The 24,035-nt window shown below is 38.5% G+C and overlaps 1 protein-coding gene across 2 annotated transcripts in view; it reads left to right on the top strand.

The window, feature by feature from the left end:
- Nucleotides 1–2,817: 2,817 nt before the first annotated feature.
- Nucleotides 2,818–24,035, top strand: part of LOC131071200 (tubby-like F-box protein 1) — a 38,689-nt gene continuing 17,471 nt past the window's right edge. The window contains exons 1-2 of one of the 2 annotated variants that reach the window (XM_058006928.2): nucleotides 2,818–4,050; nucleotides 6,171–6,258. In XM_058006928.2, coding sequence (XP_057862911.2) covers nucleotides 3,709–4,050; nucleotides 6,171–6,258 — 430 coding nt within the window. In that variant the 5' untranslated portion in view covers nucleotides 2,818–3,708. The remainder of the gene's footprint in view (nucleotides 4,051–6,170; nucleotides 6,259–24,035) is intronic. The other variant, XM_058006929.2, reaches the window with a different exon arrangement.

The following is a 24,035-nucleotide window of genomic DNA, read 5'->3' as shown; positions in this document are numbered from 1 at the left end:
GAAAGATAAGACTGAGATGATGCAACAAGAACCTCAAAATTGTACCACGAACACCACCTACAGTTTGCATGCAACGCAAGGCAGCCAAGGAATGGTAGGACCCAACTGGGAAGTACGATTTGCATGATAAAATTCAAATCAACAACTGAGGATCTGCAAATTAGTAGACTCCATCGCCTAGGGGAGAGAACTGATCAAAGCCAATACCCAGAATGACTTGGCGAACACACAGGGACTCACGAACAGATTTCTACTTCAGCACACACACTAATCAGTATCATGAACAATTAAAAAACACTCCAAAATATCTAAAACCGACACACAAATCTGCAACATTGTTCCTCAAATCTACTCCTCTGGATGAAGAGAAGTCACAAGCTCAATTAGTTGCTGTATGCCAAGCAAGAAACCAAGCGGTAGCTAGTAGGTATGCATTCCCCGAAGCTTCACTCCAAATTTTGGCAACACTTCGTTATAATTCTCTTCATAGATGCCAAATGAGAGGCCAAGCTCTCATGTTTATAGATTTTGAAGCTCAAATTCACATTTAAATGATGCCCAAATTCCTATCTTCTCATTTGGATTTCATTTCAAACATGTCCTTGACTTGGCGCCCCCTTCCCTAGGCATAAAATTTGAACTTTTTCCTTGGTCCAAACTTGCAACATAAAAAAACATTATACATGAGCATATATTCCATCCTTGGCACTAAACTTAGGAGAATAAATAAATTTTTGAATAAGATACACTTTTCATTTCCTAAGTCGTCCAACAACATAATTAAATATTAAACTTTAGAATATAGTATTAATATTTTATAAATCACTTGCAAAACAAATACTAATCAGTACCAAATTGAGCTTTGAATTGAAGTGTTGAAAACCATCAAACTGACTTGGGTTAGAACTCTGCACCGAACTGCTAAAAATAGAACTACTTGAAATGACACTTACTAAAAATAGCAAGTCCTGAAAACAACTCCAAAAAGACTGTTCTTCGAACCTTGTAGCTCAGCTCAAGAAACCCAGAAAAACCCAATGATCATGACAACTTACATGAACTTACTAAAAATAGTAAGTTTCGCAAACTCCCCTGAACTAATTGCATGTCATACCACTGCGAAGCTTACAAAAAACCCAAAAGGAAACCTTGATTCATTCTGCCAAACTCCAACTAGAACATCCCTAAAAACTGTGAGGAATGCTCCTAGAAAATAGGAAACACTAATTTCTGCTTCCAGTTAGCCTGTGGGTTTCCGGAATAGGCTAATGGCAAACTAAACTCTTCTCATTGAGAAGAGGACATTACAAAGGTCTAAATATGATTGTAGGCCCCACTGATATAGGTTGTTGATGTATTTTTAAACTATAAATTAATAAAGTTCTATTTATCATAATTCTTGTGTGATGTGAATTTAGTGTGATTATAAGTGTTAGCTTGTATGACTAAATAATCTTTATCTAGATCCCTTTTTTATGATTACATTAATAATCAACATAAATATATGGATTGTGATGAAAAAGTACTTGGAATAATACACTAGAACATATAAAATAAATAAATGATACTAGAATTTGGTTAATGGTAAATATATCACATGGTGTCTAAAGTTGATTCAAAATAAAATAAAATGGATAGTCCATTATCTTAGGCCACTTTCATGAATTTGAAATCAATCTATGAGATTGTGGATTTGAACTTGATACACAGACCCAAACTTTGGTGTGTAGATTTGGTTCATGTTAGTTTTCATTGCTTCGATCTTTGTTTATTTGGGGTTTTAGCTCCTAAATCTAAAAAGAATGATGTTTTATAACACAATTTGGGTCTTTTCTAGGTAAAGATTAATTCTCTTTTAGTCAAACTCTTGGATGGACATTTAACAACTTGGAACAAAGATTGAATACACATTGTCATGCACAAATGATTATATATTAATGCAAGTAGGTAACATAGTACAAATGCTTAGATTTTATTCTTTGAATGCTTAATGCTTAAGTTTCAAGATGTTCAAATGTCAAGTTCTAGATGTGTCAAAATGAATTAGTGCTAGCCAAGTCATTAAACACAACTCCACAGGTGGTAGTTAAAACAATTCATGTTCTGAGTTGATAATGATTATTTTGAAGACTTAGGTCCTCTCTTGAAATTTAAAAGTTTTGGATACATTTCAACAAATTGTGAAATTGACCTAGACCAATCCAATAAATAATAGTTACTAACATGGACAAAAGATGGAAATTAAGAATCTATACCAATTCTTGAAAATGAATACAAATAGAATCAAACAAGATTCAAATTATATAATGACATTCAACAAAAAGTTGTATCACTTATATCTTATCATTATAAAAAAAAAAAACTCAAAACAAAAAAAAACATAAAAATTTAAGTTAAAAAAGCAATTTTTTAATTTTGGAGAAAACTATTGTACCTAAGCTCCTTTCAAATAACCCCTTGAACTAATTTCTTGTTTGAGTGATTCCTTCCACCAACTTAAAACAAAATCTATAATAGGCTAATGCTATTTATTTAGCTCCACACCATCATCACTGACTTTGACGTTGACAGACTATATTTATTTATTCTTACATCCTCGTTATTTTTTCCGTCAATGAACGTGGAAGCCAAGTCTTACTATTGAAAGCCGCCGTACCCGGCGGGGTTCGATCCCTCGACCATCATGGGGCTCGGAAATTGAGAACAAATTATGATATTTTAAGGTCAAATGCACACGTAAGTCCCCGGAGTCGAACCCGGGGCCTACTGTAGCATTAGATTGTCAAATGACGAGGAGTGCCTTGAAAAGTTGTACGTCACTAGGCATCGATTAGGATTTGACTCGAAAACAAAAAAATTCCTCGGACGCGGAGAATTAATTGATGGGTTAAAACGTATTAAAAACAATCTGTTACGTTGCAACTGGCGAGTAGATTGTGGAACAGGAAGAGAAAAAAATTCACGTCAAAAGACGGAGGGATGGCGGTGTCGTGAAGAGGGTGATAAGAGAGGAAAAGGATATTCCTTAGTTTTTATTGGGAATGGGGCCCTTGGGAAAGGGCGGCATGGCTGGCGAAACGACGAATTCTGCAACGTAAAAATCCAGGGTTAATGTGATCGACACAGTCCAAAATTTGTATTCAATCGAGTAGGAATCTTTCCCTTTCTCATTTGCCTCTTTGAAATTGAGTTGAATTGTATTCTATGCCGATGTTTATGTGGCTAATCGGATTATGCCGGTGTTCACATAGATAAAAATAATTAGGGTTACTGGTAGTCTGTGGAAGTCTCCCTCTAATATATCTGCAAATTAATTCTATGGGCGAGGCATCCGCAAGGTGTATATGAAAAAAAAATATATTAATGAAAATATCGTATGTTGGTTAGGCTATTTGCAATCAAATTATCCATTCGGAGGAGGCTTTGAAGGAGTTTCTCATTAATAACGGGTCAAATTAATTTTAGACATTCTGTTTGAAATTATGAGATCTAAGTTTTGTGTCGTTTTTGGCTGTAAAATGCTTTGAGATCGATCTGTTGTAGAAAGAGTGAGATTTTCTTGCCTTTTTTCTTTGGATCCTGTTTTTGGAAAATTATTTCAGATCAGGCTGTTTTAGAGTAGTTACGGCAAAAGGCTTATGTTATGAAGCCGCATTAGACGGCAGCAGGAAGAGGGACCGCCTTGATTTTGGTTTTGAAGGATTTGTGATGGCTTTGAAGAGTATAATTCAGGGAGGGCTTGGTAGCTTTTCCAAGAGAAGCTTTGAAGCCAGGGTTCTCCGGGGGCGATCTCAGAACAGTGTAAGGGATGAAATTCAGAGCGTGACGGCAGAGAAGGAGGAGGAGGAACACGACAGATGGTCTAATATGTTGCCGGAATTGCTGACAGAAATGATTCAGAGAGTGGAGGCCAGTGAGGGGGTGTGGCCTGGCCGGAAAAATGTGGTTGCCTGCGCTGCTGTCTGTAAGAGCTGGAGAGAGATTACAAAGGAGATTGTAAAAGGGCCTGACCAGTGTGGAAAATTGACTTTTCCGGCATCTCTTAAGCAGGTATCTCTTCTTCTTACATCAAGTCTTTATTTTTGCTTTTCCTGATTCGCAATTGTGGATGCCTCTGGTAGTAGTGGTAAGGCATAAATGATGTTTTCATGTAACTGGTGTTTCTTTACAGTATACAAAACTATGTCATGATTCGTTGTGACTCAACTACATCATCAGTCCCATTGAACCGTGAACATTCCACTTGGCACTCATTGCATTTAGGTAAGGGTGAAGCAATGGGACTTTTTAAGAGGTCACTTACCCCAATATTACTATCTAGTTGCCAACCTTCCGCTATCTCATGTATAAAACCTTCAGCTAGCGTCGTGCCTTGTGAAATATTCATTTAGAATCATGTGTAATGGTTAAGAGATGGAGGGACCTCCCCGTAAGTCCCAATTACAGGGTGCAAATTCCATCTGTCACGGTTGTTGTTATGTGATAGTTGCTACATTCAGTTCTATACCTTTAAGCATCATGTGATATATTCAGCGTCAAGTGGATGATTCAAGGTCCCGAGAGATTGCTTCTCTTCTTTAAAGAATTAATCCCATAAGAAATACATTCAAAGAATGACTTGAGTATCAAAATACAACACGTACTTAAGCCCAAAAATTGATATCTGAAAATAATGCACTGCAAAAATTCCATTTGCTTGATAAATAATATTGTTGATTTCCTAAACTGTAGTTGCAAAATGAGATGTTTGAGTTTATCTTTCATAATGATCTTTATTGAAGACTTGTGACTCTTTGCAATGGTTTTCCACAGAAGTGGTGGTTGCTTGATACTTGCTATACACGATTGGCCTATGTGAACGTTTTTTTTTGAGTTTTTATCCTATAATCGTTGTGCATTATGCATGCTTATTGGAACTAGACTCTTGCTAACCATTAGTTGCATATAGAATAGATCTACATTGTCATTGAAGTGAATTGCATGTAGTTGCTTTCTGCTTTTAAAGTTGTTTTCTTGTGATCCCTGTGTTCATCTGACCATGCAGTTCATGATCTGATTTTGATTAACTGATAATATTCTGTTATAAGTTATATTTATCCTTCTTTGTTTTGTTTTCTCAAGACAGTCTTTTGTTCTAGGTTCTGTTTTTCCTTTGTCGTGGTGTTTTTTCAAGCCTTGGGCAATTAAACAATGTGGAACAAATAGATGGCATAAATTTTTAGAATATAGGATGTTGGCAATAACACAACCAATTGATATCAGTCTATATGAAAACATACAGTGATAGCAACTTATAAAATAGAATATTTTGTTGCCATTCTGATCATATATGCATAAGACTACATTGATATCGTGCTTGTGCTGCAGTGTATATAGCGGGTGTTTCTTCCACTATTTCTCTGCTGTTTAACTACAAATATAAGCCTCTGTTTAGACGCTGCAGTATTTTTCTGAAATCATATTATAATAAATTGGTATGTCATAGTTATTGTATTAAGTTCTGGAGCAGCTTCACTATAACTGTAAAAATATGAGTGGATTATTTCTCTGAAAGCATATTATAGTAAATGGGAAGGTCATAGTTGTTGGGTAAGGACTGTAGCAGCTTTATTGGAAACTGTTTACATATGAGTGGATTTGATTTACATGAATGTGGAATATGAATTTGAACTTTCTGGAATGAGTTGGCTTACAAGGACCTATTTCATAGGAGTTACAGTCTTGATTGAGATTAAGATTTCAGATTTATAATGATATTGTGTACATACTATAATGTTATAGTGATTTTAGAGCATTCATACATCATGCATTGCATCTTTATCAGGAACTTCCATTTGTTTAGGTTGATTAAAAAACTATAATTTTTGTTTTGTAATTGACCAATTAATATCAGCCTTCCATTATCAAAGGTTTCTTATCTATGCATCAACCATGAAACTTAGACATTGAACATGTTGACTAGTAAGGTGCACATTCTACTAATGCTTATGGTTGGATATATATGACTCACTTCACCTTCTCTTGTAAGATGCAAAGCAGTCGATTGAGAGCACTTAATGTTTTTGATGAAATCACATGTTAATTTAGTTTTTCCACTGCCTTATCTTCCCAGAGGAGACAAATCAAAGCATTCTGACAAGGGCTATTGCAATTTGATGTTTCTCATGCAGCCTGGTCCACGTGACCCCGCAATGCAGTGCTTTATCAAAAGGGAGAAAGAAACATCAACATATTACTTATATCTTGGGTTTACACCAAGTATGCTTCCATTCTCACAGTAGTTAGAATTTCAGTTTCATAATCAGATACATTGATTGCAAGCTAAAAGTTTAGGTTTGAGGCAATCTCTTATCAATTCTTTTATTTTCTTTTGGAGGAAAATCATGTTTTATTTTGAGAAACAATGCAATTTAATAGGATATCTTGTTTTATTTGACCATTAAGAAGTCCACCCTGATTGATATTTGTATATCTAGAATCGTAGAAAGCAAGGCATAATGAAAGTATGCTTTTCTCTCTGTGTACTTTATGTGAATTGTTGCATGGATTTTAGTTTCTTGTTATTTTTAGCAAGACTCATGGGCCTTGCATCAGTCTTTCTAATTAGAACACTTTCTTGTAAAAAATGTGTGAGAACTTTTGAATTGGCATTTCAGATCATATTCTGTGATCCATCATCAGGAAGAGGAAAAATGAGATAGATTGTAGAACTAGGCTATATGCAAAGAGGCAAAGGAAGGAGGGGAGTGGAAAATGAGAGTCCATGGAGAGAGAAAAAACCTTAAACATTAAAACAAAGAAGAGAGGAAAGAAATAAATTAGTATAATTTTAGAAATTCAAATCAGAAGGTAAGAAAAGAAAAAAATAAAAATAAAAATAAAATTAATAAGGAAATTAGGTAATGATCCCCAAATTTTCAGTTATATCATAGTAATAATAATCTATTATTTCCCTTAATAGAATTCTGTTATATTGTATATTATTACTCTAAATCATCCTAATTAATTGATGAAAATCTCAAATTTTAATACTCAACTTATATTTATTTAACATTGATTATTTTTGTTAGATTTTTATAACTGGAAATTTGGGTATCATTAGTTCATGTCTTTATTAATTTGTTATTTTTATTATTTCCATTTGCCTACCTCTTCTGATTTGAGTTTCTAAAATTATTAATTATTTCTTTACTCTCTTTCTCTCTCTTTTTAATGTATGAGTTTTTATCTCTTTGCACTCTCGTTTTTCCTTCTTTCCTTCCTATCCCTCTTTTCATATAGCTTAGTTGTGCAATCTATCTCATTTTTCTTCTTGCAGTGGGATGGATCACAGACTGTGATTTAAAATGTCAATTCTAAAATTCTCACATAATTTTTACTAGAAGCATCTAATTATTTACAATGTACATGGACTGTTGAAATATCATGACTTTAATCTGTCATCCTGCCTTTCTACTATTTTGAAAGTTTGAGAAGAGATGTTTCATGTTGTCTTGGGATTCAGGGATAGCTGAGTTCTATATAACTTTGAAAGTTAAAAGTGGATCAAATTTGCTACCAGAGCTATAGTTAAAGCTATTTGCAACCAAAGCTTTTGGATAAAGCTACCAGAAATGGGGAAATGGAAAAGTTTTTAAACTTGTTACTGAAATCACAACTTTAGAATTTTCTGAAACTGGGTAGCAACGTGGAAATGTACTATAGCATATGGAAAAATAAGAAAAAGGATTTAGAAAATGACAAAAAGAGAAATGGTCCAGGAAAACAAAAACGAAATACTGATTTGGAAACACTTGGAATAGACGGTTCCAACAGGGAAACATATTCAAAAGAAGGAAAAATCAAAGAATCAGAAATGGAAGGAAATGAATTTAATTATAGTGCAATCCAGACTGTCAATCACTTGACACAGGTGTCTCCTTGATAGAAATGCATGAAAATGAAACAAGAAAAATTGGATTAAACTGTTAAAAAAAATATACAAACAAGCTGGGAAACCCATTTCCAGAACTTATTATATTTGGAAACATGCTCTTTTCAGAAAAAATTCTCCCATGTTTCTCGTCTTGAAGCTTTTCGATGGCATTATCTATTTACAATAACTGTTCTCAAGAAGATACATGTTTTCTTTTTTGTGTGTCATGTATGTAGTTTCATTTTATTTTGCCTCAGAAGGATTGAGGAATATATGTGTCAGAACTCAGCATTGTCAAAGATTCAAGTTCGTTGGTGCTTATAAATTTTGTGGCTTTCAGTACGTAGGAACCTTACAAGGTCCTCAACTGAGACAACTGACGTTTAACTGAACCTGATGCGTTTCAAGTGTGTTCTTTGCAAATTTGTAACAACAAATATAATTTTGACAAACTTAAGCACAAAAAACAACTATGGGTATTTGCGGGAAATCAATTTATAACTCAACAATACTGATCAAACCCTTAGTACATCTGTTCATCATTTATTAATGCTCAATACATAAACAAACAAAGCAAGAGAAGAACTGATAAATACCGGGACATTCTGTTAAAACCCTTATTTCCTTATTGCTGGTCATACACAGTTTTTATGACAGCAAGCCATAATTTATTCCCAATTGACCCGAATCACTTGCATGTTAGCCTGATGGAGAGACATAGGCAAGGCGTCCCTTCTGCTATTCTTTTATATTGTTTTGGTTCCTCCAATATGAAAATCGTAGCCCTTCTGGTGTTTGGCGCTACTTTCCAGGCAGCCGTACAACCACTGATAAACAATCTCTCATGGATGCCTCTGTTTCCCTCTTGCTGCTGTAGCCTAATACTGGAGAAAAGGCGGCGCCTCTCTGATTAATAAGCACAAACTTGGCTCCTGAATGAAACCAACTGGAAGAGCAAGATCAACTGATATTTCACAACCTCTGATGTTGTTGCACAGGAATCCCACGTTTTCCTGTACCGATACCTCTGATCACTGCAGAAGAATCTTCTGCTGAAACCCTAGGCCAAAACTCCTCTCAGAGCTCCAAAGCAAATTATCCCAAAACTTAGCATAAAGAAAAGAAGATCTAAAATCTTCTTTAATCTTCTCCATTTAGGGTTGGCGCGATTCCAAAGAAAGGTGCGATTTGGCCTTTAATGATGTTTTAACTTTTATTTTTTATTTTTGACTATTGAAGTGTCAAAAAAATAAATCATTTTCCATTTAATATAAAAACTGGCCCCATCTGATGAGAAATAGACCCTTACTTAAGTTATAACTTAAAGTGACTTTTAAAACATTTAAAACATTAAAGTTCGCCATTTAATATTTAATTAAAATAATTAAATATTAATATCTCTCTAAGAATTTATTAGAAATGCCTGCCGTCTGAATTGGAGACTGCCAAACCATAATCTGCCCTTGCCCAACCCACTGGCTATAAATAGCAGGACTGCTAGAAATAGAAAGTATCTCAAACGGAGTCCTGGAGACCCCAAACAAAAACCAAACCTGGAGTGCTCGCTCTAAAGATGGTGAATCAAACTCTGGAGGACCCTCTACCCAACCTCATCAGCCTACGAGGGTCAGTGATAGGCTAATCTACTCAGCGGACAGATGTCAACTAGAAGGGGACATCACAGTCCGCCCCTCCCAAAATTGCTTGTCCTCAAGCAATCTCAACTCCGGATGCTGTAAAATCTCCTCTCTCCCAAGTAGCATCCTCTACCAGCAAATCCTTCCATTTCACCAAGTATTCTGTGATAGTTCGTCTCCTGAAATTCCTCTCCCTGAACTCAATGATAGCCTCAGGTACGAGTATCAACTTCCCCTCATCATCCAGGGGTGGTAAGACCGTGGAAGGAACAATACGGTGTCCCAACGCCTTTTTGAGACGTGACACATGAAACACATTTTGTACTCTGCTATCTGTCGGTAAATCCAACTCATAAGCCACCTCACCTATACGCCTGGTTACTCTAAAAGGGCCATAATATTGAGGCTTGAGCTTCTCTGCTCCACTCCTCCTGAGAGTAGACTGTCGATAAAGCTGCAACATCAAATACACCATGTCTCGTACCTCAAATGACCTCTCTGTTCTCTTCTGATCAACATATTGTTTTTGCTGATTTTGTGCCTTGGCTATATTTTCCTTAAGAGTCTTTACAATGTCTTGACTCTCCTGTATCATGTCTCCCGCACTAGGCACCCTACTGTCACTCAGCAATAAGTCAATGAAACTGGGAGGTTCATACCTGTACAGTGCTGTAAATGGAGTCATCTGAATGGACATGTGGTGAGTGGTATTGTAACAGTACTCACAGAGGTAAATCCACTTCACCCATGCCTTTTGCTGCCCTGAAATATAGTTCTTGAGGTATCTCTCCACCCATTTGTTAACTATCTCAGTCTGGCCATCAGTCTGAGGGTGGTAACTGGTGCTCGGTGTAAGATCGGTCCCACAAAGTCTGAAAAGCTCCTGCCAAAAGTGGCTCAAAAACCGCGTGTCCCTATCACTGACAATAGTCCGAGGCAACCCATGTAATCTGAATACCTCTCTGAAGAATAACTCTGCTGCCTGAATAAGTGGTGGTGATCGGATAGAAGTGAGCATGCTTCGTCAAACGATCCACAACTACAAAAATGCAATCACGTCCCTGCGCTCTCGGTAACCCTGTGATGAAATCCATAGACAAACATTCCCACTTCCTGTCAGGAATTGGAAGTGGCTGAAGTAAACTAGCAGGGTATGTATGCTCTTGTTTATTCTGCTGACAAACAGGGCACTCTCTAACATACTGTAGAACATCCGCCTTGAGCCCTTTCCACGTGAAGCGCTCACGAACCTGTCTGTAGGTTTTGAAAAACCCGGGATGTCCTGCTATCGGTTCATCATGACAAAACCGCAGTACCATACTCCTCAACTCCGATCCTGGGATCAAGTACACTCTCCCCTTGTAAATGATCAATTCATTTACAACTGTATACTTGCTGTCCACTACTGACCCCTCTATCACACCTGCAGCCTAGCTATCTTTGGCGTACTCTGCCACTATAATATGCCGCCAATCCTTTGCTATCTGGACCATAGAATTCAGGTGAGGACGACGTGACAAGGCATCTGCAACTACATTCTGTGTGCCTTTGATATAGGAAATATCAAAGTTGTATGCCTGAAGTTTGTTGACCCACTTTTGTTGCCTGTCATTTAAGTCATGCTGCCCAAGGAAATGTCTATGGTCAATCTTAATGCAGAATTTGCTGCCCACTAAGTACTGTCTAAACTTGGCCAGTGCATGCATTATGGCCAACATTTCCTTATCATAAATGCTGTAAATTCTCTCAGGTCCATGGAGTTTCCTACTCTCATAAGCAATAGGGTGCTTGTCCTGCATAAGCACCGCCCCAATGCCCTCACCAGAGGCATCACATTGTAACTCAAATGACTTCGAGAAGTTAGGTGTAGCAAGTACTGGACATGAAGTCATGAGCTCCTTGAACCTCTCAAAACACTCTTGGGCCTCAGGAGTCCATAAGAAGGCACCCTTTTTCATCAAGTCTGTCAAAGGTGCCGCATGGCGCGAATAACCGTTAACAAAACGGCGGTAGAAACCACATAGGCCCAAGAACCCACGCAATTGAGTGAGGTTCACTGGAGTAGGCCAATCTACAATAGCACAGATCTTGTCGGGATCCATCCGCACTCCCTTTGCACTGATAATATGGCCCAAGTACAATAACTCAGTCATTCCAAGGTCACATTTGGATTCCTTGGCATACAAGGACTCCCTGCTCAGAATGCTCAAAACTGTATCTAAGTGACTGAGGTGCTCCTCTCAAGTACGACTGTAAACCAGTATATCATCAAAGAACACCAATACTGATTTCCTCAATTGATGTCTGAAGACTTTGTTCATTGTGGATTGGAAAGTGGCAGGAGCATTGGTTAGCCCAAATGGCATAACCACAAACTTAAAATGTCCATAATGACAACAAAAAGCAGTCTTCTCAATATCCTGCTCACGAACACTGATCTGGTGATAGCCTGATCTCAAATCAATCTTTGAAAAATAACAAGCCCCATGTAATTCATCTATGAGCTCATCAATACGCGGAATGGGATATCTGTTTTTGATCGTCCGCTTATTAAGGACCCTGTAATCAATACACATCCGCAATGTGCCATCCTTCTTCTTCACCAAAACAACTGAAGAAGCGAAGGGGGACTTACTAGGCCGAATATGTCCCATGGCCAGAAGCTTCTGTATGGTTTTCTCTATTTCATCTTTCAGGCGCTTCGGATGTCTATATGGAGTAATCATCACTGGCTTCGCTCCCTTCTCTAGCTTAATGATGTGCTCAAAACCCCTATCTGGTGGCCTCCCTGATGGTATGTCACTGAAAACCTTGCTATGTTTGGTTCTCAGTATCTGAATGTCAGGATGATATTCAACTTTTTGAGCATCCTGCTGTATGGGCATGATCATACACTCTGCTGCCCACTCAGTCTGATCATGGCGTACAAGCCTCTCCATCCGCCTGAGTGTAATCATTCTGAAATTGCTGTCTTTAGTCGCTTTCAGCACGTGTTTTCTCATCAATGGTGAAAGACATCTCCATCTCCTGCAAGTCAAGTGTAAACTTGCCTAGTTCATGCAACCACTTCATTCCAAGGACCAAATCTGTGTCTCCCATTTGAACCACATAGAAATCAGTCTTGAATTCATAATTGTTTACACGTAATGGGAGTTGTGTAATCATCCTATTACACTTTAAAGTGTAACCATTTGCCACCCTCACACGAATGCCCTCAAACTCCTCTGTTTGGATTCCTCTCTTCTCCACCAACCTGGCATCAATAAAGTTATGTGTGGCTCCGGTTTCCAGCAGTGCAATAACTTTCTGACCAGCAAGTACTCCTCTCATTCTAAATGACCCTTCCTGCTGAATACTCATGAGAAGTGCCTCCTTAAGGTGCTCATCACCTTCTGCATCCATTTTGTCAAGTCTCGGAGGTTCCTGTGTGTCATCTTCAGCCTCTAAATTCTCATAACCAGCAGGATGACCTTCATGATCAGATTCAAAATCCTCATAATATGCCCACATTACTCTGTTTGCCCTGCCCTTAGGCCTCAAAGGATAGTCATGGTTGGCATCATATGGACCTTTGCAATAAAAACAGAGTTTCTTTTGCCTTAAATCGTTAAGTGTCTCACGATCTAAGGGAGGGGCTGCTGGCTTTGGCTTGTAGTTATTTCTAAAGTCTGATTTTTCTTTCCCTTTGCTGAAATTCCTATTATCTTTGAAAGATGTTGACTCTTTTGTCCCAAATTTATTTTGAGTGGCTGTCACATCCATACTCCGTGCCTTTTTAATGGCGAGTAGAAGTGTTGGGGGATCAAATGCCTTTACCCAGCCTCTCAAAGGCTCCATGAGTCCCTCTATAAACAAAACTACTAATCGCTGATTTGACATGTTATTTACCATGCATGATAGCTTCAAAAACTCTGAAACATACACCTCCAAGTTCCCTGTTTGTTTCAGCTGTGCTAACTCTCGGAAGTATGACTCAGGGTCTTTCTTATCAAACCTCTCTACTAACAAATCAGCGAACTCCTGGTAGGTGGTAATCTCATCATGTTGGAGAGTGATGAGTCCATTATGCCACCACTCATGTGCAGTACCGTCTAAGTGTAAGGTTGTGTTGTGACCATTTCACACATTGCCCCATTAAAATGGGGACCCCCTCTTTTTGCTTTTGTTTTGCCTGTTCTTCTCTCTGCTTTTAGGGTTTTGAGTGAGTGAGTTGTCTAGGCTAAGGCTAAACCTTAGAGGTTTCTTTTGGATATTTTTCTAAGCCGAATCCAGTCTAATTTTGAAAGTTATTACGCATCCTCCCGAAGATTGAGATTTTTGAAATAAGATGAGTCTGTCACGAAGTTAGATATGTCTCAGGTTAGGTCTAGTCAGAGTTTTTTTGAGGGAAAATTCAAATTTTGTCTAAGTGTTAGCATTTTGAAGATGAAATTGTACATTTTTGCCTAGGTAAATTTTGATCAAATTTTGGAGGCAAGATGATGCCTGAAACACAAAAAGTGCTCCCGTCCCTCACTGAAGGACCATGCCACTTTTTCAAGATAACTGATTCCTGGCCTTGAAGATGACCTAATTATGCCTTGTGAAATGATTGGAGACCTAAATTTTGAATATTTTAGCCAGAAAGGACGAAAGTGCTCCCGTCCCTCTCCAAGGGACCAGAGCACAAATGTTATTTTATGCATATTTGTCACTGACTTTTCTATTTTGTTTTGTGTAGGGTCTTCCGGAATGATAATTGGACATGACTTGATACTTTTGAAGATTTTGAAGGCACAAAATTGGTGAATTTTGAAGGTAGAAGGAAAAGTGCTCCCGTCCCTCACCGAAGGACCATCCCACTTTTTCAAAAGTGCTTCCGTCCCTCACTGAAGGACCGTGCCACTTTTTTCAAATTTGCACTATCTTTGCAAGGTTAAGGTGATTTTATGATTTGAAGAGGTTAAGGGAAGCATGTTTTGTCCATTGAATATAATTTAAGAGGATCCCAAAAGAGTAAATCAACCCAAATGACAAAAAGTGCTCCCGTCCCTCACTGAAGGACCGTGCCACTTTTTCAAGTTTCTCCTATTTGTTTGATATTTTATGGCAAAACTTGACTTGGATGGGAAGGACGAAGGATGTTTTATGCCTTGGATGCAATTGAGAGATTTAAAGAACAAAGGGGTACGCCAAGATGTCAAAAGTGCTCCCGTCCCTCACTGAAGGAACATCCCACTTTTCCAAAAGTGCTCCCATCCCTCACTGAAGGACCGTCCCACTTTTCTAAAAATACAATTTTCTTGCAAAGGCAAGGCAAGTTGCGTGATTGAAATGAATGAAAGAGGGCAAGATTCATCCATTGAAGATAATTTGGAAGACTAGCAAAGGACGAATTGGCTTAAAAATGAAAAAGTGCTCCCGTCCCTCACTTAAGGACCGTCCCACTTTTTCAAAAGTGCTCCCGTCCCTCATTGAAGGACCGTGCCACTTTTTCCAAATATGACCATTTACCTTGCATTTTGAAATGATATTTTTATTACCAAGGCTCAAGATGGTGTGAAATGTGATATTCTACGCCTTGAGGGTAAATTGAAGATTAATATGATCAAGAATTCATACAATGGACTCAAAAGTGCTCCCGTCCCTCACTGAAGGACCGCCCCACTTTTTTGAAAACAACAAATTCCCTCCGAGATTATGCTAAGGCAACGTTGTATGAGATGGGAAGAATCTTCTAAAGGCGTGGTGAACAAAGGTTTGACTTCAAAATTGAGAATCCTAGCCTAAAAATGAAAAAGTGCTCCCATCCCTCACTGAAGGACCGTGCCACTTTTTTCAAAAGTGCTCCCGTCCCTCACCAAGGGACCAGAGCGCTTAACATGTGCATTCTTTATTTTGCAATGTCCCAACGTTAACATCCTCCAAATCGCATGAAATGCCAAAATCATCAAACTTCGAAATATTTGAAAAAAGAATTAATTAAATTGGCATTTAATAAAAGTGCATAGCATTTAATAATTAATTTTAAGCCTTGGAAGATCGATTTTTTTTATTATTATTAAGGCATTTAAAATTAATTTTTATTAAATTAAAATTAAAAAAGGGAGCGCTTGAGGTATCATTTTTATTATTTTATTAAGTCGGCCTTTTCCTTTTTAATTTTATTTATTTTTTTTGGCCTATTTTCATCAAGTCGGCCTATGGGGAGGTGAAATGGTGAGCGCTCTATATATTTGGGGCATGTTTTCATTATTCAAATCATTCACTCATTGTTTCAAGTGCGATTTGGAGAAGCAAAGAAGAAGTGCGAAAGCTGGCCTATTTGGAACGAATTTTCCTCAAGTGTTGAAGACTAAAGGTGATGGAGTTGATGCTTGTGAAGACTAAAGGAGGCACATTTTGCTAAAGGAAGGACTCCAATCTACATTTTGCCTAGCAAATTCTCCTTATTTTTGCATCGTTTTTTAGAATTAATTCTCAAGTGGAGGTATGGCGAGATCGTCCTAGTCCCAATGTTGAAATTTTGAATTTTGAACTTCAAGTTTTTTGAAAGTTGCGTAGTTAATTAGGAAATGATAACTCAGATTTATCATGAAGTTTCCTAATTAAAATCTTAAATCTTCCTTTCTACTCTATATTTCTACGTTGCAAAATATATTACTCATTATGAAATGTTGTGTAGGTGTCAAGATGGCAACCCCAAAGGCAGGAGCATCCACTAGTCGTCCAACCCTCATGAAGGAAGATCAGAGGAGTGAAGAATTGGAGACTAAAATCGTGTCAAAGTGGAGCAACATTGGAGATACCAACTTGGGAAACTTCAGTGTCAGGAAGTTTCGGGAGGTCCCTTAAATTGGCAAGCCATCACCCGTCGCAAGGAGAATAATTGAAAGTGGCATCATCAAGGCGGCCGGTTTTCCTCCAGCAGTTCAGTGCCATGAGCTGATGATCGAGTGTGCTCGCCGTTATGACCCACAATCAAGATCAATTGTGTCCCAGGAAGGGAACACTTTGGCTTACCTTTCAGAGGAGGCTATAAGTGAGGCTCTCCATCTTCTAGAGCATAAAGATATGATTTACAAGAGCCTAGAAGGAGCCAGGTCCATGTATGAAGATGATCCAGACTGTTGCTTAAACATCATCAATAAGAGTTGGTTACTCAAAAGTCGTCCTCGCCTGAGCAAGATTCCCAACACACCACATAGGATCGACTTCCAGGAGGAGTACAGAGATTTGATAACTTTGCTCAATCGAGTTACAGGGGCTCCTCAGGCCTTCTATTTTGAGAGGTGGATGTTCTACTTCATCCAAGTGCTAGTTCAAGGAAAAGGAACAATTCATTGGGCTAGAATTATTAGCCATTGCTTGGACGTGCAGTTAAGGAGACTGAAGGCTACCAAGTCCTTCCACATGAGTTCATACATCATATATGCCTTGATCAGGAGTTTCGAATATGCGGGACTACCTCACAGAGGAGTGATTGGGAGAGGACCTGGGGAAGTCAGAGTTTGTGAGTCTTATGTTCATTTGCATCATCCACCAGGAAGTGACTACAAGTTAGTCAATGATACCTTCACGATGAACATCACTGGGATATTGTAAGGCGGGATTCACAATCGGCTATCTCAAGATGCACAAGAACTTATAAAGAGGTACGGTGCTTGGTTCATCCAGTTTCAAAAGTTTACATATATCAGAGTCCATGGATGTCCTTCACCTCCCTACATGTTGCCGAGGTATCCGACAGACAAGATAGTGCTACTTGAGGTGGCTAGGCAGTTGGCAGACTATGCGAAGACATTCAGACACAGGCATAGAAATGGAGCTCCCGTGCCCATCATATTGGGGAATCTAGTTGAGGTATGTCCTAATGCTCTAGCCTTGGATGATGCAGAGAGGGAGTTGGCCTCATATTCATTCGCATTCTTTGCCTCAAGGGAGACTTTTGATCCTTATGGGTATATAAAAGAGGCATATGGTAGGAAGTACAAGCACGAATTTCAGGTAGAAGACTTTGGGATGAATCTCTCAAGTGATTTAGAAGTGAAAAGAAAAATGCATTCCAGATTACCTTTAGATTTCATCAGGAAATGCAGAGTTTACAGAGTGGCCGATCAAGCTCAGGACAGTGGTAGACATATCCAATCATCCTATGACAGGGAAGACAAAGCAATAAAGATAGATTGGAATGAACCTGAGATTACAGACCTGAGAGCTTTGATGGCTCCAATTCTATCATGTACTCGCAGATGGGTGGATGTACAACATAAAAAATTAAGAGAGCAGAGCATACCAATGACTTATACTTTGGAGGAAAGACCAGAAGAAGGAGGAGCAAGCGCAAGTGAAGACAATTCTCATCCTAGAGGTGCGAAGAGGAAAGAAAGACCTGAGAAAAGGGAACCCTCCAAGAAGAAGCAAGAGGCTAATCGAGATCGCTCATCAGGTACATCATCTCGACATGAGAAAAGGACAAGTCAAGTTGAAGGACAAGAGATGAAGATGCCTGAGGTGGATGAGTCTATGGAGTCAATAGTACAAAATGATAGACCTGAAAAAGGGAAGGCACCCCAGCATTCATCAAGTCGATCTCCCCAAGTCAATGAGCTACATGAAGACAAGAATGATGATGAAGTGACATCTCCTCTCCGAGAAGAAGAACCTTTGCCTAAAGAAATACAAGTTAGAGAGACAAGATCCGCCATTCCAGATTGGTTGAAGGAGAGATTGACAAGGGTGATTGTGATTGAGGATGAAGATAATGTGATTGACTTAGAGAGCCTTGTAGGAAATTCTCAGGAAGTAACAGAGAAGAAGAAGGCCACCAAGATGTCCAAGATGATCAGAGATGAGACAGGGTCCAGGAAGTTACAGATAGCTACACCAGCAGCGGACAAGTATGAAGGTGAAATCCTGGCAGAGGAGTATGATGTAGAAACATTTGAACTTGGTCCACTCACTGCTGAGCAGGCACTGGATGAGGCAACCGATTCATTTGAGGCACTTAAAGACAAGCTTAGAGAAGAAATGGAAAAGAATAGAAAGCTTGAAAAAGAGGTCGGTGCTTGGAGAGGCTACTTTAGCCATCTCAATCAGCCCTTGGGACGTCAAGATCCAGCAGTGTCTCCTATGCAAGCACTTCCCCTTGAATCAGTTGGCGAGGCAGAGAGAGTCAAGAGCTTGGTTCAGCTTATGAGCTCTTGGATTGATAAATCCCACACAGTTGCCATTGAATTTGCAACAAGAATGATGCAAACAATCCACCGAGGTATCTAGGTCCTTGAGATCATCCACAACCTAATGATAACAGTAGCCGCCTTTGCCCACACTAGAGATGTTATCATTTCTGTTCTACAAGTAATCAGGCAAACACCAAGAAAGATCCTAGCACAAGAAAAGATAATGGATGGAGGAGCTCATAATTTACTTCAGTGGTCAACTCTACTCCAGATGAAGGAGGTTCTTTTTGAAGACATTAGCACCAAATGCAATCAAGTTGAAGGAGTCATCCATCCAATTCAGGACAAGGTGTTTGAGGTGTTATGTACTATCCTTGGCAGGAGGATCAAAGTTGAGACAGATGTGGATCTTCAAGAGTTGGAAGAAAGAGTCAAGGTCATCTTTTGCAAAGATGAGAATGTCATCACAGATGGGCAACGGGATCAAATGTTTGCTACTATGCTCCTGATTGAGAAGATCAAGGAACTTGAACCTGGATGGGATGCGGCTCTTCTCAAGGCCTTTGATCAGGTTATCCACTTGGAGGAACGAATGAGGAATCTTCCCGAGATTCCTATTGCTGAGATTGAAGGAATTGTGTCTAGATTCATTGCATATGCTAAGAAAGAGCATTGGAAAGGGAATAAGGTTCTAGAAGAGAAGTTGTTGTAGATGATGTGGCACCTTAATTATCATTGGTCTATGTTTCCTAGATTTTTGTGCCAATTAATATTTGTCTATGCATTTAATATTGTTCAATAAAAAGGGAACTTTTTGTAACAAACCCTAATTAGGGTTTAGGTGTCAAAATCTCAGCCGTTGATCTTTTTTTGATCTAGGCCGTTCATTGTAATTGAGGATGCTATATATACCCTCACTCATTTTCATTTTGTAATTAGAAATAGATATTAGAGTGGATAGTTAGAATTTAGAAGATTAGAGCTTTTGGAGAGAAGAAAGTTATTTTGTAGCAAGATTGAGCATTGAGGAAAGAATTTCAAGCAATTGTTGTCTATTTTGGCTTTGAGATCAATAAAATATTGATGTTATGGTGTTTTATTGCAATCCTTGTGGCTATTTTCATGGTTGTTTACTTTCTTGAATCATTCTCGGTCGAAGTGATATTAGAGTTTGAAGGACTAAGTGTTGGGCTTGATCTTTGGTGAGATTCACGTTCCAAACCACTAGCTTCTTACTGATTGTAAGAATGCCTTGTGTGGTCAACTGGAGATATTTGGATTGCTTAAACCTTCAATCATTATTGAACTATTGATATGTACCTTCATGGTAGTGTCTATGATTCTTGATGAATTGAAAAAATCATTAGTCACCTTAGAAGATCGCATCAATTTCAGTAGAGTTGTTATTCCTTGGCAATATTGAAATTGGTAGAATCTTACCAAGTCTAGCCTACATTGAGTCATTCTTAGGATTAGATTAGAATTCATCTCTTGCAAACCCTATCTTTTGATCTTTTTTGAGAACTTGTTAGTTTTAGGAAATTTCTGTTCCTGCAATTCGGATACGTAAGGCCCCTTGATGAAACAGCATTCACAACGACCACTGGTGCTTATCCACACGCAGAGACCCTACATACAAGAACCTTGAAGTCATCCCGATTGATCCTTTTCGCGACATCTTCAGCATTGGAGGCTTTATTCAAGAGAGGATAAGGTACCCTTGGGTATTTTATTCTGTGTTTGATAGTGTACAAAATACACGTCAACAGGGTGCAAACTTAATTGATGGTCTCAGTGTGAAGTATGTATCCAATTTATGGATCCAAGATCTAGCTGTAACTGCACCGCTGCCATCATAATAAGGTAGAGTGAGCTTGCTTGTGGCAAACTCAAGATCTCTATGTTGGAAACGAGGCCTCCTCTCTTGCCTGTTTCTCTCTACCTCCTGTTTTTGCCTCATGAACTGATCAAAATTCAGATTCTGCCTCACATTAGGTGGAAGAAGACTCCACTCATCATGTACCGTCATAACATTATCAACAAAGACAAGCTCTGCCTCAGCTCTGGCAACATCCTCAGGTTCTTCTGCCAAGAAATTAGGCCTTGAAGGCCTGTCAACTGTGCGTGTAGCTACCCTGTGAGGTCTAGGAATATTGGCTACACTCCTATTGTCCTCTGGTTCTTGATTGTTTCGGTTTGGAGGATTTATACGCTCCATCATGGTGGTGAGTGCCTGTAAAGCTTGAGCAACCTGATGCTGCCCCGTAGCCATAGTCCTAAAAAATTCTCGTCTCCTCATCCTCAGCTCTGTGACCTCTAGTTGGGTTGCCTGTATGCCTTTCACCCATAGTATCTGACTGCCTGTTAAGACTCTGTTCTCGTTCACGAAAGGCTCTGCTGCGTGTGTAATACCTATGTGAACCCGTTTCCTGCGACTGCATGTAATTGCTAAACCCTTAGGATGGCAGGATTTAGCTTTGATACCACTGTAGGAACCTTACAAGGCTCTCAACTGAGACAACTGACGTTTAACTGAACGTGTTGCGTTTTGAGTGTGTTCTTTGCAAATTTGTAACAACAAATATAATTTTGACAAACTTAAGCACAAAAAGCAACTATGGGTATTTGCTGGAAATCAATTTATAACTCAACAATACTGATCAAACCCTTATTACATCTGTTCATCATTTATTAATGCTCAATACATAAACAAACAAAGCAAGAGAAGAACTGATAAATACCAGGACATTCTGTTAAAACCCTTATTTCCTTACTGCTGGTCATACACAGTTTTTATGACAGCAAGCCATAATTTATTCCCAATTGACCCGAATCACTTGCATGTTAGCCCGATGGAGAGACATAGGCAAGGCGTCCCTTCTACTATTCTTTTATATTGTTTTGGTTCCTCCAATATGAAAATCGTAGCCCTTCTGGTGTTTGGCGCTACTTTCCAGGCAGCCGTACAACCACTGATAAACAATCTCTCATGGATGCCTCTGTTTCCCTCTTGTTGCTGCAGCCTAATACTGGAGAAAAGGCGGCGCCTCTTTGATTAATAAGCACAAACTTGGCTTTTGAATGAAACCAACTGGAAGAGCAAGATCAGCTGATATTTCACAACCTCTGATGCTGTTGCACAAGAATCCCACGTTTTCCTGTACCGATACCTCTGATCACTGCAAAAGAATCTTCTGTTGAAACCCTAGGCCAAAACTCCTCTCAGAGCTCCAAAGCAAATTATCTCAAAACTTAGCATAAAGAAAAGAAGACCTAAAATCTTCTTTAATCTTCTCCATTTAGGGTTGGCGCGATTCCCAAGAAAGGTACGATTTGGCCTTTAATGATGTTTTAACTTTTATTATTTATTTTTGACTATTGAAGTGTCAAAAAATAAATCATTTTCCATTTAATATAAAAACTGGCCCCATCTGATGAGAAATAGACCCTCACTTAAGTTATAACTTAAAGTGACTTCTAAAATATTTAAAACATTAAAGTTCACCATTTAATATTTAATTAAAATAATTAAATATTAATCTCTCTAAGAATTCATCAGAAATGCCTGCCGTCTGAACTGGAGACTGCCAAACCATAATCTGCCCTTGCCCAACCCACTGGCTATAAACAGTAGGACTGCTAAAAATAGAAAGTATCTCAAACGGAGTCCTGGAGATCCCAAACAAAAACCAAACCTGGAGTGCTCGCTTTGAAGATGGTGAATCAAACTCTGGAGGACCCTCTACCCAACCTCATCAGCCTACGAGGGTCAGTGATAGGCTAATCTACTCAGCTGACGGATGTCAACTAGAATGGGACATCACGCAGTAGCACTTATGGACATTCAATTGCCGATTTATTTGGATGCATTGTTGTGATCAGGAATTTCCATCTTGAAATTTAACATGTGAGGGAACCAATTTTTTGTTTGACTCTTTGAGGCTGATGGTAGAAGAATTTGCAAAGAAAAATATATCTGGCATTAATATGAAATTCAAACCCTGGCGTGCAATCAGTTTTTGCTTTCTCTGTGCTCAGTTATGATAAGCTGCACTAGGGCATGAGCTTCTCCCCAATGAGGAAAGATTCAAAAGAATTGACGCCAATGTCAGTAAAGGAATGACAAATTAATATAGGTTTATCTTTTAGAATTTGATATCGGTAATTCCAGAATCAGCAAATGCCAAAAAACATTAGCATTAGAATTATCAATTAAATTAGGTGTTTGGAAGTGGAAGGATTCAGCACCTGTGATGTTCTTTTTGAATGAAATCTTGGCTCAACTCTGTGATTAGATCAGAGCCTGGATAAAATGTCATGTTTGTGCAATTTTAGGTAAATTCTTTATACCTAGAAAAGCCATTTGGAGTACCAGTAACCATATAAAATTCGAACTTTAACATTCACACGAAACTTAAACTTGTTTTTCACTCAGAAACTTTCATTGAATTGTGGCTCTGGGGATGCAAAATTTGGCAGCTTCCATTGGTCATGCAGTATCACTTTTTATTTTAGTATGCTATGCAGCTGGTTATATATTTGGCAAGATTTAATGCTGCAGTTCCAAAGAGGTTGCCATTGTCTTGGTCATGTGGATGTTTCTGAATGCTTCATATTTATGTAAAAATTGAATTGCTTAGGTCTTGAGATGTTTTATAGCAAAATCAATCTAAGAACAGTAACTTTGAAGGCAAGAGCATCATTCGAAAATATTTCCATCAAATTTTGCATGTGGGTAGTCTGATTTTAAAAATGGCCACAAAGAATTCTTACAAGATGTTAACACAGTTTAACAGTTCTATCAATGAAAATTACTTACCACTTATTAGTTACAGATTTTCTGTATATAATTAACATACCAGCTCCTTGACTCGGATGAAAATGGACACAAGATTGGCACAGAATGTCAGAGACAATAACTGAGTTGTTTTATTGTATTTCTGGTATTATGCATGACAGGATGATGGATTTGGTATGCCTTTAAGTGCTATAATGAAAGGCTTGACAAGGTGTGTTCGCCTACTAATTCTATTTTGTTAGTTGGAGAGTAGTAGTTTCTTGGATGTTGTCAATTATACAGCCTGTTAAGTATTTGACATGTTGTAGATCATGAGGTCCAGTGATGTTTAAGTACAATTGATTTACAGGAGATATGTTTGTTCATTTTATTTTAATATAATTTTCTCTCTTGTTATTGAGTCAAAGATTATCACCAAGCCCTGGCATGGTGGACATGAGTTTGAGGAGGCACTGTTCCTTGCTTGTTTGCAGTTTACAGTAATGCAGTCTGTTGAAGCTTGTATGGAAAGAGAGAAGTTGTGC

The sequence above is a fragment of the Cryptomeria japonica genome, chromosome 7 (assembly GCF_030272615.1).
Source record: "Cryptomeria japonica chromosome 7, Sugi_1.0, whole genome shotgun sequence".
NCBI classification, from domain to species: Eukaryota; Viridiplantae; Streptophyta; class Pinopsida; order Cupressales; family Cupressaceae; genus Cryptomeria; species Cryptomeria japonica.
Note: the sequence above shows the minus strand (reverse complement) of the source record. Positions and strands in the feature narration are given on the sequence as shown.